This window comes from Aethalodelphis obliquidens, unplaced genomic scaffold (genome assembly GCF_003676395.1).
Source record: "Aethalodelphis obliquidens isolate GAN/ISIS:26980383/991018 unplaced genomic scaffold, ASM367639v1 scaffold53, whole genome shotgun sequence".
NCBI lineage: Eukaryota > Metazoa > Chordata > Mammalia > Artiodactyla > Delphinidae > Aethalodelphis > Aethalodelphis obliquidens.
In genome coordinates this window covers 4436224-4457148 of record NW_020837997.1, presented here as the reverse complement: position 1 = coordinate 4457148, position 20925 = coordinate 4436224, and the positions used below count along the sequence as shown (strand labels likewise).

General features: G+C 38.1%; 1 protein-coding gene across 1 annotated transcript; it reads right to left on the bottom strand.

Annotated features, from left to right (window-relative positions):
• Window positions 1-7978: 7978 nt before the first annotated feature.
• Window positions 7979-20925, bottom strand: LOC113608483 (zinc finger protein 709-like). The gene is made up of 4 exons (XM_027084854.1): window positions 20428-20925; window positions 10333-10459; window positions 9896-9956; window positions 7979-9508 (listed from the first exon to the last, which is right to left on the bottom strand). Exons 1-4 carry the CDS (start codon window positions 20428-20430, stop codon window positions 8452-8454), a joined length of 1248 nt encoding a protein of 415 aa, XP_026940655.1. The 5' UTR covers window positions 20431-20925; the 3' UTR covers window positions 7979-8451.

Sequence of the window (20925 nt, the reverse complement as noted above, 5' to 3'; positions counted from 1 at the left end):
AAAAAAAAAAAAAAAAAAAAAAAAAAAAAAAAAAAAAAAAAAAATCAGAGCAGAAATAAGTGAAATAGGGACTAAAAAAACAGAAAAGATCAATGAAACTAAGAGCTGGTTCTTTGATAAACCTTTAGCCAGACTCATCAAGAAAAAAAGAGGACCTAAATCAATAAAATCAGAATGGAAAAAAGAAAAGTTACAACCAATACCACAGAAATACAAAATAACATAAGATACTAGTATGAACAATTACATGCCCATAAAATGGACAACCTGGAAGAAATGAACAAATTCTTAGAAATGTACAAACACCCAAGATTTAATCAGGAAGAAACAGAAAAAAAAATTGCTAATTATCAGGGAAATGCAAATCAAAACTGCAATAAGGTACCACCTCACAGCAGTCAGACTGTCCATCATTAAAAAGTCTACAAATAACAAATGCTGGAGAAGGTGTGGAGAAAAGGGAACCTTCCTACATTGTTGGTAGGAATGTAAATTGGTGCATCCACTTTGGAACACAGTATGGAGGTTCCTCAAAAAACTAAAAATAAAGTTGCCATATGATCCAGCAATTCCACTCCTGGGCGTATATCCAGACAAAACCATAATTCAATAGATACATGCATCCCTATATTCAGAGCAGTGCTATTTACAATAGCCAAGACATGGAAACAACCTAAATGTCCATCGACAGATGAATGGACAAAGAAAATGTGGTACATATAAACAAGGGAATACTACTCAGCCAGAAAAAAGAAGGAAATAATGCCATTTTCAGCAACATGGATGGACCTAGAGATTATCACACTAAGTGGAGTAAGTCAGAAAGAGAGAGACAAATACTATATGATATCACTTATATGTGAAATCTAAAATATCACACAAATCAACATATCTACAAAATATTATATATATAGGATGGATAAAAAAATGGTCCTACTGTATAGCACAGGGAACTATATTCAATATCCTGTGATAAACCATAATGGAAAACAATATGGAAAAGAATATATACATATATATAACTGTGTCACTTTGCTATATGGCAGAAATTAACAAAACATTGTAAATAAACTATTCTTCAATAAAATTTTTTAAAAATTAAAAAAAAAACAGGAATAGGGGACAAGGCGCTATGCCTATTTATATACACTGGTTACTCTATGCACATTAAAGGAATGGAGAAGGTGTAAAAAAAATGACACAACTGAATGTATTTAGGAAACAGAAATAGACTTACAGACATAGAGAACAGACTTGTGGTTGCCAAGGGGGAGAGGGGGTGGGGGGAGGGATGGATTGGGAGATTGGGATTAGCGGAGGCCAACTATTATACATAGAATAGATAAACAACAAGGTCTTACTGTATAGCAAATGGAACTATATTCAATATCTGTGATAAACAATAATGGAAAACAATATGAAAAAGAATGTGTATATGTATAACTGAACCACCCTGCTGCACAGCAGAAATTAACACAACATTGTAAATCAACTATACTTCAATAAGATAAACATAAAAAAAAAAGAGTGTAGTGTTTCAGAAAGGGATCACTGGCAAAGTAGTCCTATCTTTCTCCCTTGCCAGCTTTGTATTGCCTCACAATTTACCTAAATTTATAGACCTCAGTTAAGTCATTAAAATGATTTCAAAAATATTACCTAGTATACTAAGAAGTGAATTTATGTATTTTATAACCCTATCTCTAACAATGATAAAAGATAAAATGCAAAACCATAAAAATGACCAATAGTCCCCTCTTCTTACTAATATAATTGAACGAAGCTTCTTACTAATTAAGTTTATCTCCACAACACTGTTTTTGCCTTCAGGAAAATGATTATGAACACCAATGATAAAATAAACTGCCTGAAAGCATTCAATAAAGAAAAATGTCTTGCTATCTTGTATAGTAATCAAATCCTCTAACACAAGTGAAAATGCTATAAGAAGTCCTCTCAAGCACACTGTTACTATTATACACCACAGTCGTATAGGGTTTGTAATCATTTTTTTTAATTGAAGTATAGTTGCTTTACAATTTTGTGTTAACTTCTGCTGTACAGCAAAGTGATTCAGTTATACACATAGATATTCCTTTTAGTATTTTTTCCATTATAGTTTATTAAAGGATACTGAATACAGTTCCCTGTGCTATACACTGGGACCTTGTTGTTTGTCTATAATCATTCTGAATAGAATAGTTTTAATCACATACAATGAAGTAAACACATTGAGGCATTATATTGAGCTAAATGTAATACGAAACATGCATAGCCATCCTGACAGAAGGAAGGTGCTTATTCTCACATGGAAACAATGGGTCAAGGAAGCCACTGCACAATGAAGCAGAGAAACAAACTCCCATGTCATTCTTTCTGGCGGCACCATTGTGAATGCCGTGGTGAGTCAGGAACACATACTCACTAGCACTGTTAACAGCATAAACTGTTTTCAACACAAATTAGACATTATAAAGATATAATTCAGAGAAGAGTGGAATCAGAGATTATTCCCAACCATAAAACACTGAAATACTTTCATGGTGGATATAAGAAGACTTACATAAAAAATTCAAACTCTGATGGATCTTTTATGTGGAAGGTGTGAGACATCAAGGGAAACTACACATCTATAAAAATGGTAATCAAACACTTGTTGGTGGTGTTGACGATACTCTTGACTATAAAGACACAGAATCTGGAAAATAAGCTGGAAGATGGTGTCATTGAAGCTCCTATGTGTCTGCCTCTCTCCCAGTCTGGGAACTCCAATATCTAAAGAATGTCTTCTTTGCACCTGCTTTAAAATCACACAGGTGAATTATTGGTGAATGCTGATATGGAACCAAAAAGAGGATGGATTCTGGAAAGATTAGGTCTTAATATTACTCACAGGCAAGATATCTCCAACTCCAGATTTTTTGTATTATCACAAGCCTCATAGTCTATTCAACTAATACAAGTGAGAAGGAAACACAAAAAGCAAATAGGAAAAATCTTAATTTACATAACAGCATGCTCTTTGACATCCTAGCCATACATCAAATTTATTCCAAGTGTTCAATAGAATGGAATGGAAAAAGGCTCCTATACGCACCACCACAAAAAAGGATCTTTCTCAGTAAAAAGGGTGAAATAGGGATTTCCCTGGTGGTGCAGCTGGTGCAGCAGTTAAGAATCCGCCTGCCAAAGCAGGGAGCACAGGTTCGAGCCCTGGTCTGGAAAGATCCCATATGCCGCAGAGCAACTAAGCCCGTGCGCCACAACTACTGAGCCTGCGCTCTAGAGCCCGCGAGCCACAACTACTGAAGCCCACGTGCCTAGAGCCCATGCTCTGCAACAAAGAGAAGCCACTGCGACGAGAAGCCTGCGCACCTCAATGAAGAGTAGCCCCCACTCGCCACAACTAGAGAAAGCCCACGTGCAGCAACAAAGACCCAACGCAGCCAAAAATAAATAAATAAATATTTCTAAAAAGGGTGAAACATATATAATGGATTATGAATATCCAGGAACTGCCACACAATACTACTAGGAAAATTCCAACAAATACCAAACTGCCATTTTTCAATGTCCCATTAACAGAGAATGAATAGAATATTATAAAAATTTAAGCCTAATTGCATATTAGAAATACACGTAAATTCACCCATGGATCCAACAGGCTTCAAATGTAAAGAGAAAAAAATCATTGTCTGATTAAAGGAAAAATAAGTACCTCTGAACCTTATGTATTATTGTTGAAAGACAACTTATGGAATTAACTCACATTAATATTCATTTCTGAAATTAGTATAAATCCATCGTTCAAGGATACACATGAAGAAATACCCTTAGTAAAAACAAAATATAAACTTTTAAAACAACTCTTTCATATTGAAGGTTTTCTGGAACATTAGGCACGGAGTACTTTCTATCTACTTATCTCATGTTACTACTATTTATACTTCTTTTCCATGGGAGTTTTCACATGTAATGATATGGGTCAAAGTGTTTCTCAGGGTTTTTTTTAATTAACATATTTATTGAGGTATAATTGCTTTACATTTTGTGTTAGTTGCTGCTATATAACAATGTGAATCAGCTATACATATACATATATCTCCATATCCCCTCCCTCTTGCGTCTCCCTCCCACCCTTTGTATCCCACGCCTCTACGTGGTCACAGAGCACCAAGCTGACCTCCCTGTACTATGCGGCTGCTTCCCACTAGCTATTTATTTTATATTTGGTAGTGTATATATGTCAATGTCACTCTCTCACTTCGTCTCAGCTTACCCTTCCCCCTCCCCGTGTCCTCAAGTCCATTCTCTCTGTCTGGTCAGGGAACTATGAGATGTGGCAACTACGAGTTCGCATACTGCAACCAAAGATCCAGCATGCCTCAATGAAGATCGAAGATCCTGCATGCCACAACTAAGACCCAGCACAGCAAAATAAATAAATAAATATTGGGTTGGCCAAAAAGTTCCTTTGGTTTTTAAGTAAAAATGAAAGACACATTTTTCATTTTCACCAAAAACTTTATTGAACAGCATATTCACCATTTTGTTCCATTACCTTCTGCCATTTTTCTGGCAACTTCATAATTCCATCTTTCCAAAACTTTTTTATCTTTTTGAGTAAAGAACTGTTCAAGGTGCCTTTTACAGTCTTCCAGGGAATTGAAATTTTTTCCGGTAAGAGAATTTTGTAAAGACCAAAATAAATGGAAATCCGAAGGTGCAATGTCTGGTGAATACGGCAGATGAATCAGAACTTCCCAGCCAAGCTGTAACAGTTTTTGCCTGGTCATCAAAGAAATATGTGGTCTTGCGTCATCCTGATGGAAGATTACGCATTTTCTGTTGACTAATTCCGGATGCTTTATGTTGAGTGCTGCTTTCAGTTGGTCTAACTGTGAGCAGTACTTGTTGGAATTGATCGTTTGGTTTTCCAGAAGGAGCTCATAATAGAGGACTCCCTTCCAATCCCCCCATATACACAACATCACCTTTTTTGGATGAAGACCAGCCTTTGGTGTAGTTTGTGGTGGCTTGTTTCACTTGCCCCACGATTTTTTCTGTTCCACATTATTGTACAGTATCCACTTTTCATCACCCGTCCCAATTTGTTTTAAAAACGGAACGTTTTCATTACATTTCAGTAGAGAATTGCACGCAGAAGTACCATCAAGAAGTTGTTTTTTGCTTAACTTATGTGGAACTCAAACATCAAAGCGATTGACATAACCAAGCTGGTGCAAATGATTTTCAGCACTTGATTTGGATATTTTGAGTATGTAGGCTATCTCCCACGTGGTATAATGTCGATTGCTCTCAATTAATGTCTCCATTTGATCACTATCAACTTCAACTGGTCTACCCCAATGTGGAGCATCGTCCAGCAAGAAATCTCTAGCATGAAACTTGGTAAATGAATTTTGACACGTTTGGTCAGTCACAGCACCTTCTCCATAAACTGCACAATTTTGTTTTGCTTTTCAGTTGCGTTTTTGCCTTTCTTGAAATAATAAAGTATGCCAAAAATGTTACTTTTTTCCTTACATCACCAATATTAAAATGGCTACACAAAAATTCACCAATTTTGATTTTTTTTAAATGCTTACTGATATGAGAACTGCCACAATACAATCTAACAAAATTGTTTCAAATGAAGTTAAAGACAACTTAGTGCTACTAGACCAATTTTTAATTACAAAAATTTTTTTTTTAATTTATTTATTTTTGGCTGCATTAGGTGTTTGTTGCTGCATGCAGGCTTTCTCTAGTTGCAGCCAGCAGGGGTTACTCTTCGTTGTGGTGCGTGGTCTTCTCATTGCAGTGGCTTCTTTTGTTGCAGAGCACAAGCTCTAGGCATGTGGGCTCAGTAGTTGTGGCTTGCAGGCTCTAGAGCACAAGCTCAGTAGTTGTGGTACATGGACTTAGTTGCTCCACGGCATGTGGGATCTTCCCAGACCAGGGATTGAACCCCTGTCCCCTGCATTGGCAGGCAGATTCTTACCCACTGTGCCACCAGGGAAGCTCTGCTAGACCATCTTACAGAAAAAAACGAACAAACCTTTGGCCAACGTAATATTTTTTAAAAACTTACATTGCATAATGATTAAATGAAGAAAGCTACAAGGTTTTTCTGAATATTCATACATAAAAAGGATACTTTAATATATTCTTTGAGGAAATGAAAAGTAACATTTGTTAGCTAATGAAAGCTTCAAAAAGAGTTGGTAAAATATTTGAAAAGACTACAAAAACTACTGTTTCACAAAAAATTCAAACAGTTTCAATCATGTAAAATAAAAGACAATAAAAAACATGTTGGGGGATTATATTCAGCTACAAGTAACAGGAAACACCCATAGCCATCTTGACAGAAGGAGGTGCTTATTCTCACATGGAAACAATGGGTGACCAATGCCCCTGTGCAATGCAGTAGAGAAACAAACTCCCATGTCATTCGTTTTGGTGGCACCTTTGTGAATGTTGTGGTGAGTCAGGAACACATACTAGTATTACTAGTATTATTAACAACATAAAGTGTTTCCTACACATATTAGACACTATAAAGCTATAATCCAGAGAGGAGTGTAATCAGAGACTATTACCAACCATAAAATACTGAAGTAACTTTCAAAGTGGACACAAGAGGCCTTACAGAAAAAATTCAAACTCTGATGGATCTTTGATGTGTAAGCTGTGAAGATACCAGGGGAGCCTACATGTCTATAAAAATGGAAATCAAGCATTTTTTGATGGTGTTGAGGACACTCTTGACTACAAGGACACAGAATCTGGAAAATAAGCTGGGAGATGGTGTCTTGAAGCTCCTACATATCTGCCTCTCTCCCAGTGTGGGGAATCCACTATCTGAAGAATGTCTTCTCCGCATCTGCTTTAAAATCGCACACAGGTGAGCTGTTGGTGAATGCTAACATGGAACCACAAAAGGGATAGATTCTGGAAAGTCTAGGTCCTAATATGACTCATAGGCAAGATATCTCCAACTCCAGATTTTCTGTATTATCACAAGTCTCACAGTCTATTCAACAAATACCAGTCAGAAGGAAACACAAAAAGCAAATAGGAAAAATCATAATTTACATAACAGTATACTCTTTGACATATTAGTCATACATAAAATTTATTCCAAGTGTTTAATAGAATGGAAAATGGGAAAAGGCTCCTATACACACCACCACCAAAAAGGATCTTTCTCAGTAAAAAGGATACAATATATATAATATATTATATACCTAGGAACTGCCACACAAAACGACTAGGAAATCCCAACAAATACCTAACTGCCATTTTTCAATGGCCCGTTAACAGAGGATGAATAGAACATTATAAAAATTTAAGTCTCACTGCATACTAGAAATACACTTAAATTCATCCATGAATCCAACAGGCTTCAGAAGTAAATAGAACAAAGTAACTATCCAAGTAAAGGAAAAATCACTACGTTTAAACGTTATGTACTATTGTTGAAAGACGAATTACAGAATGAATTCACATTAATATTCGTTTGTGAAATTAGTAGAAATCCACCATTGAAGGATACACTTGAAGAAAGATCCTGAGTAAACACAACATATTTATAAATTTTTGTTTGTTTGTTTGGCTGCATTGGGTCTTTGCTGCTGTACATGCGCTTTCTCTAGTTGTGGTGAGCGGGGGCTGCTTTTCGTTGCAGTGCACGGGCTTCTCATTGTGGCGGCTTCCCTTGTTGTGGAGAATGGGCTCTAGGCACATAGGCTTCAGTAGTTGTGGCACGTGGGCTTAGTTGCTCTGTGGCATGTGGGATCTTCCAGGACTAGGGCTCGAACCCATGTACCCTGTATTGGTAGGCAGATTCTTAACCACTGCACCACCAGGAAAGTCCTATAAACTTTTAAAACAACTCTTTCTGGACTTCACTGGCAGTCCAGTGGTTAAGACTCTGCACTTCCATTGCACGGGGCACAGGTTTGATCCCTGATTGGGGAACTAAGATGCCCCACATGCTGCACAGCCTGGCCAAAAAAAAATAATAATAAATAAAATTTTTAAAAACTCTTTCATATTGAAGGTTTTTTGGAACATTAGGCATAGATTACTTTCCATCAAGTTATCTCATGTTACTTACATTTATACTTCTTTTCCATGGGAGTTTTTACATGTAATGATATCGACCAACAACCCAGGCTGTTTACAAATAAGGTTTTATCTAGTAAACCCTTTTATGGTTTCATAAACTACAAAGATCAGAAAAGCTATTCCCACATTCGTCATATTTTATATGATTTCTGTCCAGTGTGCAGTCTCAGGTCTTTGAACGACTGAGAGGCAAATGAAGGATTTTCCACATTCCTGTCATTGATAGGGTTTCTGTCCAGTGTGAATTCTTTCATGCACTTGAACATATGCAGAAGTGAAGGTTTTCCCTTCATTTTTACATTCATAGGGTTTTTCTCAAGTATGGGTCCTTCGATGTATTTTCAAAACTGCTAGATATCTATAACTTTTACCACATTGTTCACATTGATATGGTTTCTCTCCAGTGTGACTCCTTTCATGTGTTTTAAGAGAACTGGGATTAATGAATACTCTCTCACATTCTTTACATTTATAAGGTCCATCCCCAGTGTGTGTTATCATATGTTTCTGAAGGGTTATTTTCCATGTGAAGGCTTTCCCACATTCCTTACATTCATAAGGTTTTTCTCCAGTGTGGATTCTTTCATGATTTCGAAGAGACCGGGCAGTATTCAATACTTTAGAACATGTTTTACACACATATGGTGTCTCTCCTGTGTGATGTCTTTTGTGTAGCTGTAAGGAACTGAAATGATTGAAGGCTTTACCACACTGCTTACATTCATAGAGTTTCTCTCCCCTGTGAATTCTTTCATGGATTTGAATAGTTTCAGGACTTTTAAAGGCTTTTCCACATTGTTTACATTGATAGGGTTTCTCTCCATTGTGACTGCTTTCATGCATTCGAAGACAACTGGGATAAATGAATGCTTTCTCACATTTCTGACATTTATAAGGTAAATCCCCAGCGTGAGTTACCATGTGTTTTCGAAAAGTTGTTTCCCACATGAAGGCTTTCCCACATTCCTTACATTCATAGGGTTTCTCTCCTGTGTGAGTTCTTTTGTGTAGTCGGAAGGATTTTTTATATCGAAAGACTTTTCCACATTGTTCACATTCATAGGGCTTCTCTCCAGTGTGACTCCTTTCATGTGTTCTAAGAGAACTAGGAGAAATGAATGCTTTCCCACATTCTTTACATTTATATACCTTCTCATGGTACTTTTGATACTCTCTTCGTTTGTTTTCAATGTGACATTTCATGTGTCTATTAAAGGATGAATGATGCATGAAGACCTTTGCACATGCACTGCATTCCCATGGTTTTAAACCAGGAGTTTTCTTCTTCAGATTGAGAGTTGGAATAAGGGTGAAGTTTTCTCCACAGAAACTACTGCCTTTACTTTCAGAGAGTCTCTCTACCATAGAACTTCTGTAAACAATGAGAAGATTATTAATGATTTCTTTATTAAGAAATCATTTATTTATTGTATTTATTATGATTTATAGGTTTTCTATCTTGTGTGAATTGTTAGAAGTTGAATAAACTGAATGCTCTGCAACAGGACTTCACCTCTTCTATTAAAAAGTGATATTCAACTATAGGGTTTATTGACTGCACGTGAACTATATTGGAAACACAGAACATTTATATCACATTTAAGAAAATACTTTTTCGGAGACATTTTCTGAGAATTTTCTGAGAATAGAATAACTAAATTTGAAGACTGGGCTATTTGTTTTTGTTGACTTCTTTAAAATTTTCAGAATATACCATGATTCTCACAAGATAATGCTTTGAATTGCGGGTGTGACTCACCTTAATTTTCTCCCCTGGTTTTTGTACTGATATTCAATGTCATGATCTTCCTGTTTTGTTTCTGAAATGCAGAACCAGAAAAATGATCCCAAAGTACTAGAAATGACAGAAAAATTATTGGACTTTAGGCCCATGATGAGCTCTGACTATGTCTAGTTTCCTTTCTTTCTTCTTCTCTTTATTTTGGGGGGGCGGGTGCTGTGCAGTATGGCCTACAGGATCTTAGTTTCCTGACTAGAGACTGAACTGAGGCCACAGCAGTGGTGAAAGTGCCGAGTCCTAACCACTGCACCGCTGGGGATTTCCCTTTGATCCCCACCTCCCCTAGTTTCTTTACCAAAGTTTTCCCTTTCCACATTCCACAACTTTGAACAATATTGACAAGTAAGAAACACTTGTTCTCTAATTGACAAAGGGAGGGAATTTTTCATTCTTACCTACTGAGACCAGGTTCTGGAAGTTTTCCTGCATCACATCTCTGTAGAGTTTCCTCTGTGAGGAATCCAGTAAAACCCACTCCTCCAGGGTGAAATTCACAGCCACATCCTCAAAGGCCAATGAGTCCTAAAACACCCAAAATAGGAGCACACTGAGATGCATGAGACTGACAGAACTAGACACCCACACTTGATTTATAGGAAGGTTACATACAATTCTGTTGTTTACAAAGAGTTATTCTATGACTTGATCATGATAAACTTATTCTCCATACTTCCTCAATAATTTAACAGCATCATGAACAAATGGAAATTATTTACACATAACTTCTGTGGTCACAGTATCGCTTATATCACAATAATGGCAGAGCCCAGAGAATGAGAAATACTTTACAAATGAAAGAAACGTCATTTTAAGAACAACGATTTCTGCTGAAAAAATTCTTTCATCTTCTTCTTATGATCCACAAGTTACAGTACTCCATGAGGCAGAGGATCAAGATTGCATGAGGTTTTAATAAATAGACATACAGTGAAGAACTGGAAGCTTTTTTCTAAACCTATCACCTATCATCAGAGGCCAGGTGACCTGTAGAAATCAAACTTTTAACAAAGCCCAGCTGGCCACACTGTCCCAAAGTCCTCCAGGCCTTTAGAAGAAATCACAATCACACACAATTGCCTGAATATAAATATTCTTCTGCAGATGCACTGCTTTTAAGTTGTATAATGATTAGCATAGACTCTGTTTTTCCTTCCTCTCTACATATAATTTGATACAGGTAGAAAGTTACTTCAAATTTAGAGCTCGGACATGTGGAAGAAGCATTAATATGTTAGATCACAAAATCCCTATACTCAGGTGCCTCAAGGCGCTTCCAGCCAAATTCTAGAACACACAGTGCAATTACATGCCCCAAAAACTCTTTCTCTTCACACCATAACAGTATACTCTGGGTCTTACTGCCCTCAAGGAACATGTTAAGAGCTACAGTTTACAAGGGAGCTCACCAAAGTCCATAACACTTTGATGGTGAATTTTCCCATGATTATAAATTATGTAAGGGTTTCATCATTGGCTTCCTCCAAAAGAACATAAAGTCTCCATCCTGCTATTTCAGGAACAGGAGTTTTCCAAGCAGCCAGTATTGCAACTGCTAAGTGAAAATCTAGTCTGGGATTTATGAAATTAGAAGTTGTGATTCTCCATCTCACAAGAAGAGAATGAAAAAGCTTGAAATAAACAAGTCCTCCCAGAGCCATGAGAGCACTGACTTCAAAGGGTAAACTGGTGCCCTAAAACTGGGAAAGAGAAAAGAAAGACTTTTTTTTTTTTTTTTTTTTGCAGTACGCGGGCCTCTCACTGTTGTGGCCTCTCCCGTTGCAGAGCACAGGCTCCGGACGCACAGGCTCAGCATCCATGGCTCACGGGCCCAGCCGCTCCGCAGCATGAGGGATCCTCCCGGACCAGGGCACAAACCCGCGTCCCCTGCATCGGCAGGCAGACTCTCAACCACTGTGCCACCAGGGAAGCCCAGAAAGACATTTTTTAAATATGCCCCAAAGATTCTGTTCTTAAGGCCAGTACTCAAAAAAACTGTTTCATGTAGTCTAACACAAAGACAAAAAGGATCAAAAAAGATAGAACACAGTATCCATGAACTCTGGCATGACCTTCTTTAACAGAAGATTTAAGATACATATAATGAAAATAATTGAAGGAAAAGAGAGACAGAAATAAGTAACGACCACTGAGATGTTCCTAATATTAATGATAGACAACACCCATAGATCCATGAGGCTCAGTGAACAATAAAAATGAAAACACCTAAAATGGAGACCAAAGTATATTATATTTAAAGTAGAGAGAAAAACAAAGGCAAAGAGAATATATATTGTAAGAAGCCAGAGGTATACTTTAGGTACAGAGAAATAAAGATTAGAATCAAACTGGACTTCTTTTCAGGAAAAAAAAAACAATAATAATAATTATATGTATATATGAAAGAACTAAGTGGATTGAAATATTTAAAGTTTTGAAATTAAAAAAAAAAAACAGTGTCCTAGAATTCTGTTAGGAAGCACAATTATCCTTAAAAAATAGAAGGCCATTTTGAGACAAAAATTGATGGAACTTGTCATTAGTATGCCAACTTTGAAAGACATTAAAATTCATCAGAAAGAACGTAAATTATTTGGGGGAATTAAAAGAGGAATAAATAAAGGTAAACATCTTTTATATTTCTTTTATAATAGATGATACTTTGTCTAAAATCATATTAGCAAGAACGACATTGATAATGATAACCTTGTGGATAAGTGAAATAAATGACAGCCATATCAATAGGGACAGAGGAGGGGAAATGGGAATAGTGTGGTATGAGGTACCTGAACAACCACTGAAGAGGTACTGCGTTAAGTTGCAGACTGATGTGGGTTAGTTTTAAATGTATACTGAAAACTCAAGGGCAACCACTAAAAAAGTTCTTTACAAAGGTGTAGGTTAAGAATGGAAAAAAGGAAGAATCAGACAAAATGCTCAGTTAAATCCAGAGAAGGTAGAAAAAAGAGAAAAGACAAATGAAAAAATAAGGGCAACAAATAGAAAGAGTAAAAAGTGTTAGATATTAATCCAACCATATTAGTCACCATTTCAATCAACAATGGTCTCAATACAAATGAAAGAAAATTACAGTAATATCAGATTTACTTATTCACTTTTATTGAAGTATAGATGATTTACAAAGTTGTGTTAGGTTCTGGTGTACAGAAAAGTGATTCAGATATATATATATATATATATATATATATATATATATATATTCATATATATACATATTCTTTTTCATATTCTTTTCCATTAAGGTTTTCTACAGGATTTTACAGTACCTTGTGCTATACAATAGGACCTTGTTGTTTATCTATTTTATATATAATAGCTTGTTTCTGCTAATTCCAAACTCCTAATTTATCTCCCCCCACCCCCTTTCCCCTTTGGTAACCATAACTTTCATTTTGATGTCTGTCTGTTTTTGTTTTGAAAATAAGTTCATTTGTGACATATTTTAGATATCACATATAAGTGATATCATATGGTATTTCTCTTTCTCCATCTGACTTACTTCATGTAGTATGATAATCTGTACATCTATCCATGTTGCTGCAAATGGCATTATTTCACCTTTAATGGCTGAGTAGTATTCCACTGAATATATATACTACATCTTTATCCATTCATCTGCCAATGGACATGTAGGTTGTTTCCATGTCTTGGTTGCTGTAAATAGTGCTGCTATGAACATTTGGGTGCCTGTATCATTTCGAATTAGAGTTTTCTCTGGATATATACCCAGGACTGGGATTTCTGGATGATATGGCAACTCTAGTGTTTTGGGGAACCTCCATACTGTTTTCCAAAGTAGATGCACCAATCTACATTGCTTCCAACAGTACAAAAGGGCTCCGTTTTCTCCACACCCTCTCTAGCATTTGTTATTTGCAGACTTTTAATGATGGCCATTCTGACCAATGTGAGGTGGGCACCTCACTGCAGTTTTGATTTGCATTTCTCTAACAATTAGCAATGCTGAACAACTTTTCATGTGCCTATTGTCCATATGTATGTCTTCTTTGGAGATATGTCTATTTAGGTCTTCTGCCCATTTTTTATTGGGTTGTCTGGTTTTTGTTATTGGATAGTATGTGCTATTTGTATATTTTAGAAATTAAGCCCCTGTTGGTGGCATCATTGACAAATATTTTCTCCTAGTACGTAGGTTGTGTTTTCATTTTGTTTATAGTTTCCTTTGCTGTACAAAAGCTTATACATTGTTTGGGACCCATTTGTTTATTTTTACTTTTATTTCTATTGTCTTGAGAAACCAACCTGAGAAAACATTGGTATAATTTATATCAGAGAATGTTCTGTCTATGTTCTCTTCTATGAATTTTATGATGTCATGTCTTACATTTAAGTCTTTAAGCCATTTTGAGTATATTTTTGTATATGGTGTGAGGGTGTGTTCTAACTTCATTGATTTACATGAGGCAGTCCAACTTTCCCAACACCACTTGCTGAAGAGACCATCTTTTCCCCATTGTATATTCTTGTCTCTTTTGTCAAAGATTAATTGACCATTGGTGTGTGGGTCTATTTCTGGCCTCTCTATTCTGTTCCATTGAGTCTATATTTCTGGTTTTGTGGCAGTATCACACTGTTTTGACAACTTTAACTTTGTATTATTGTCTGAAATCTGGGAGGGTTATGCCTTTAGCTTTTTTCTTTTTTCCTCAGAACTGCTTTGGCAATTCTGGGTCTTTTACAGTTCCATATATCTTTTAGGATTATTTGTTCTAGTTCTGTGAAAAATGTTATGAGTAATTTGATAGGGATCACATTAAATCTGTAGATTACTTTGGGTACTATGGCCATTTTAACAAAAATAATTCCTCCAATCCAAGAGTATGGGTTAGCTTTCCATTTTTTTTTAAATAAACTTATTTATTTATTTTTGGCTGTATTGGGTCTTCATTGCTGCACGCGAGCTTTCTTTAGTTGTGTCGAGCGGGGGCTACTCTTTCTTGTGGTGTGCAGGCTTCTCAGTGCGGTTGCTTCTCTTGTTGTGGAGCACGGGCTCTAGGCGCGCAGGCTCTAGAGTGCAGGCTCAGTAGTTGTGGCACATGGACTAAGCTGCTCCACGGCATGTGGGATCTTCCCGGACCAGGGCTCGAACCCATGTCTCCTGCATCGGCTGGTGGATTCTTAACCATTGTGCCACCAGGGAAGCCCAGCTTTCCATTTTTTGATTCAGTTCAATTTCCTTTATCAATGTTTTATGGTGCTCAACATATCTCTTTCACCTCCTTGGTCAGGTTTGTTCCAAAGTATTTTATTTTTTTCGGTGCATACTGTTTTTTTTTACTTTCCCTTTCTGATATCGTAATATGTGATTTTTAAAATTACAATTATATGTAGTCTACCAAAAACTCATTTTAAATATGAAGGCACTGGTAGATGAGAAATAAAGCAATGGAGATAAATACACCATGCCAAAACTAACCAAAAGAATGCTGGCACTCGTATATGAACTTTAGAGAATGCAGATTTCAGACCAAGGAAATCTCAGGGGTAGAAAGGACTTTACATAATGACAAAAAGGTCCATTCTGCAAGAAGGCATAACAATCCTTCATGTGTACATACATAGCAACAAAGCGGCAAAATACATAAGGCAAGACGTGAAGAATGCAGGGAGGAATACATAAATCCATTATTATAGTCATACATCAACACCCCCTTATCATAAGCTGTATATACAGCAGGCAGAAAATCAGGAAGGACAGACTTGCTTTGAAGAATACTATGAAATAACTAAATGTAATTGTAATCTAAAGAACACTTCATGCAACAAGAGCTGAATACACATTCTTCTAAAATTCATATGAAACATTCAACCAGACCGAACACTTTCTGGGACATAAAGCATACCTTAACAAATCTGAAAGAAGAAAAATCATACAAACCATGCTCCTAGAACTCAAAGGCATTCATCTAGCAATCAATACAAGCAAGAGATTTGGAAAAACCCTTAACACACAGAGGTTCAACAACATATTTCTAAGTAATACATGGGATCAAAGAAGAAGTCTCAAGAGAAATTAAGATTTGTTTTGAGCTAAATTGTGGCATGTAGCAAAAGAAGTGCCTACAGAGAAATTTATGTCATCATCAACTGGGAAAAAACAAAGGTCTGTAAACAACAACACAAGCATCTACCTTAAGAAACAATAAAGAGGGCTTCCCTGGTGGCGCAGTGGTTGAGAGTCCGCCTGCCGATGCAGGGGACATGGGTTCGTGCCCCGGTCTGGGAAGATCCCACATGCCGTGGAGTGGCTGGGCCCGTGAGCCATGGCCACTGAGCCTGCGCGTCCAGAGCCTGTGCTCCACAATGGGAGAGGCCACAACAGTGAGAGGCCCGCGTACCACAAAAAAAAGAAACAATAAAGAGAAGACGATATAATCACAAAATAAAGTTATAAAAATCAGAAAGGAAATTAATGTAATTGTGGGTAATTGAAGGAGAAAAAAACTTTTAAGCTAGTTCTTTGACAAGATTAATAACACTGATAAACATCTAATCAATATGCCTATAAGGGAAGACAGAGGGTAAAAGGAAATATCAGAAAAGAACAAAGGGGGAAATGAAAATTTCAAAGGATTTGGTAAAATACAGCATCCATTTTTAATCACAATCAATCAATAGAGGGAACTTCTACTTCCTGAAAAAGAACATATTCATGTATCCTGTAGGTAAATTCAAATATTTGGTCTCTAGGACATAATTATCTCTGTGAAACATCTTAAAGATTCTCCAACAACAGATAACTCTTGGAATTAAGAGGGCATATCCTGGGCTTCCCTGGTGGCGCAGTGGTTAAGAAGGTACCTGCCAATGCAGGGGACATGGGTTTGAGCCCAGGTCTGGGAAGATCCCACATGTCCTGGAGCAGCTAAGCCCATGTGCCACAACTACTGAGCCTGCGCTCTAGAGCCTGTGAGCCACAACTACTGAGCCAACATGCCACAACTACTGAAACCTGCACGTCTAGAGCCCGTGCTCCACAACAAGAGAAGTCACCGCAATGAGAAGACCACTCACCGCAACGAAGAGTAGCCCCCGTTCGCCACAACTAGGGAGAAGCCCACGCGCAGCAACGAAAACCCAAAGCAGCCAAATAAATAAATAACATAAATAAATTTATTTAAAAAATAGGAGACATATCTCAAGATTGAAAGATAATCAACTGTTTTCCTGTAGACCCACACTGAACTTGGACAAAGGAAAGGCAATTCAAATGAAAGGAAAATCTTTTAAACAAATAGTGCTGTAAATAATGGATATTCACAAAGAAACACACACACAAACAAAGCAAATGTAAACATAGGACTTACACGTTTTACAAAAAAAGCCTCAAAACACATCACAGATCTAAATGTAAAATGCAAAAGTAATAAACTCCTCGAAAATATCATGGAAGGAAATCTAGGTCACTTTGGGTTTGGTGATGAATTTTCAAATATAACAACAAACACAAGGTCTGTAAAAGAAAAAAAGGATAATTTCACTTCATTAAAATAAAAAACGTCTCCTCTCAGAAAGGCAGTGTTAAGGGAATGAAAAGCCAAGTCACAGGATATGAAAAAATATTAATATTTGCAAAACACTTATGTGATAAATAACTGGTATTCAAAATATCCAGGAACTATTAAAACTCAACAGTAAGAAGATAAATAATCCAATTGAAAATGGGCAAAAGATCTGAACAAACAGCTCCCAAAAAAAGATATATAGAAGGGAAACAGGAAATATGAAAACATGCTCAATGTCAAATGTCAGTGGGAAATTGCAAATAAAACGAGCTATCACTACACACCTATTTAATAACTAAAATGCAAAACACGAAATAGATGTGAAGGTAATTCTCATTCATTGCTGGGGGGAATGGAACTTGGTACCCCTACAAAGGAAGACAGGAGCTCTCTTTCAAAACAAAATATACTTAGTATGTATATTAAGACCCAGCAATCACACTCCTTGTTATTTGTCCAAATGAGATCAACTCTTATATTCACACAAAACTCATACACAAATACCTGTAGGGGCTTTATTCATAACTGGCATGAGTCAACAGGTAAGCAAGATATCTTGCAAGAGTCAAATAATCAGTGGTATATCCATATGATGAAACAGTGTTCACTAATAAAAAGGAATAAAGTATCAAGCTATGAAAACACGTGAAGCAAAGCTCAAAAGTATATTGCTACCGGAAAGAAGCCAATCTGGCAGAGCTATATACTATATGATTCCAAGTATAGGAGGGCCTTCAAGTACTTCCCCTCGCAGGCTCAAACGGGGCCTTGGCCTGAAGACATTGACCTCAGGCTCTGCTCCCAACTACAGGTGCTCTCCACCACCACTGATACTTTAAATACACAAACCCTGTTTGAACAATTCAGCAAAATCACTCAAATCCAGTGTTTATGTGGAAATGAGAGAAGAAAATTATAAGCCACTTCTACTAGTTCACCAGGAAACCCCAAATATCTATTCCTTTTCAGAAAAAAATGTCAGTCAATTACTTCCAAGGCAATTTCATTTACTACATAATTAATCACGCTTGAATACTTCTCCTCTACAAGTCTAAATCTTGGAACTTTATTTGAAATCCACCAAAAGTAAAGGAGAGGCCACAAAAATTTAACCACACTTCCTCAGGGATTGAATAAAAGCAAAAAATTCTTAACAAATGGAATGTAATACTGGAATTTTTTTCCCCCTGAAATTCACCTCTCTTACCTCTTTGGAAATATTTTATATGGACTTTGAAGCTCTATTTTACACTATTGAAGAAAGAAACTTAAATAAGTGAGTAAATCTTTTGAAGGGGACTAACCTAGGGATGGGCAGGGTAGATCGTCCATAAAAGTTCAAAAAAAACCTCCACGAAAGGACTTCCTATAGGATATCTCTTTCCAGTAAAAAATCAGAAGAAAGGACTTCATACAACCCACTACCAAGTGGTCATTGTCGGCTTCTGCTCTTGTAAAATATCCACAGACCACCCCCCGCCCCAAAATAATACCATCCACCTCACTACGGAAATAGCATAAACAATTAAAATATTTGTTTGAATTGCACTGCGGAGACGAATAGATGATAGGTAATTTGAATCGGAGAGGTGAAACTGACTTTGGGAATGAGGGAAGCGATCTGGAAATTTAATGATTTATCGCCAGCCCTACAAAGAGCTCCTCTGGGGGGCTAAGGTTTTTGAAATTCTGCTTCCCAAACATTTGGAAAACTCAGAGAAAAAATGAAACCGTGTAAGTCAGATGGGACTTGAACCCACGTGCCGGGACTCGAACCCTGCCTAAACCCAGATTGGGACTTGAACCTATGGTCTTTTAATTAGAATCACTCACCTGGTGTTGGACTTACTGAGGCTCGGGTTCTTTGTGTCACAGTGCAGAAGGAATTCAGCAAGAGGCAAAGAGATAGGCAAGATGTAGATTTATTAATACAGGACGCTTGCAAGAGACGCAAGCAGGCAGGGGGGCTCTGCCCTGAGGATTAAGTGGGCTATATTTTTATAGTCAAAGGAAAGTGGGGAAGGGGAAAAAGACTGCCTTGTTCCTCATTCTTCGAGTAGATGTCAGGCTTAGGTCACTAGCTCCTCCTTCCTATGGCATAGGAGAGTGTCTGACCCTATGAGGTCAAACTAGGACTGTCGTAGAGCTTATTCAAATCAGGAGAAAGGTGGTAACAAACACTAAAGTATGTGGTTTCATCTCAAGTCTCCATATAATGAGGGTCTCCTACTTTGGAATGTCACATTTCTCTTAAAATTCCTGTCCTTGGTGTTAAGGATCATTACCTTGCTGAACTCGACCAGCAGAATGCAGGCCTCATTTTTTCTTTCACTTAATGATCTGGGGCATATCTCATGCTTTTATTTATGGCTTTATACTTAAGGAGGCCTGATTGGTTCCACAACATTTTCGATAGCTTTCTTGAGCGATCAATAAGTTACAGTGGTCTCCCAAAGTTCCCTAAGTTTCCCTCTCTATTTACAATCCCCTACTGGGACTTCTACAACTACCAGTGTAACTATCCTATTCTATCCCTATCAAAACGGGTGCCCCCTGGGGCAGAAAGGAAAGGCTGAGACCCCTCAGACCACAGCTAATCCCACGACCGAACCCTGGAGAACGAGTCCCAATTGTCACCTGAAGGCCGTGCCTGAGGTCACCACACAATCTGGGGGAAGAAGAGGGGCTGCAGAGCAGCCGGGTGAGGCTCCGGGGCCAAAGTTCCTTCAGCGAAGTGACCGAACAGGACGCCCGGGGCCCGAGCTGCCGGGCCAACCCCGCCACTGAGGCCCGGAGGGGACTGAGGTCCGAGCAGCGCCCCAGACCCCCGCGTATCCGCAGACTCCGGAGTTGACCGCGAAGTGACCGGGTCAAAAAAGATGGCCGGTTTCGGCCGGTTGCGACCAGTCCCTTCGCAGCGTCCACAGTCCGGCTCAGCACACTCACCATTTCGAGGTTTCCTGGGTCTGAGTCCCTCTTAACGACTCCAAGGACTAGTGCAGAACACAGGGCAACAGAAGGTACGTGAGAGTTAACAGGTTAGTGAACCGGAAAAGATGCGCGATCCCTCTGCTGTAGAAGGTAAGGAAGTCCACGTCTGAGTGGGGGACCGCTCCGCCCACCTGCCTCAGCGGCCGCCTGGTTGGACAGACTCAATACCCCGCCCCCTAATGCCTCCCACCTGTGGGAGGTGGGATGGGACCTGTCCCCGCCTGGCACGTTTGCTTGGTAAAACAACATTTCCTGGCCTGGGATTGTCTCCGTTGTCTTCCGCAGCTCCTCCTGCACTGAGATTCCTGATTCTGTTTCAAGATGCAGCAAGTACAGATAAGAGGATGGCCCAGGTCAGTCCTGCCTGGAACAAGAGGGTCTTATGTCCTCCAGGGGTCAAGGGCTTGGTGTAAGTCTGTGTGGCCAGGCACGGAACTGTGCTTCTTGTTAAGA

Bases quoted from the DNA above. Each gene is read 5' to 3' on its own strand.
- LOC113608483 (XM_027084854.1), bottom strand. The intron at 9,957-10,332 runs GTAAGAATGAAA...TCTGCATTTCAG, and splicing joins CCAGAACCTGGTCTCAGTAG to AAACAAAACAGGAAGATCAT. The intron at 9,509-9,895 runs GTGAGTCACACC...CATTGTTTACAG, and splicing joins AACCAGGGGAGAAAATTAAG to AAGTTCTATGGTAGAGAGAC.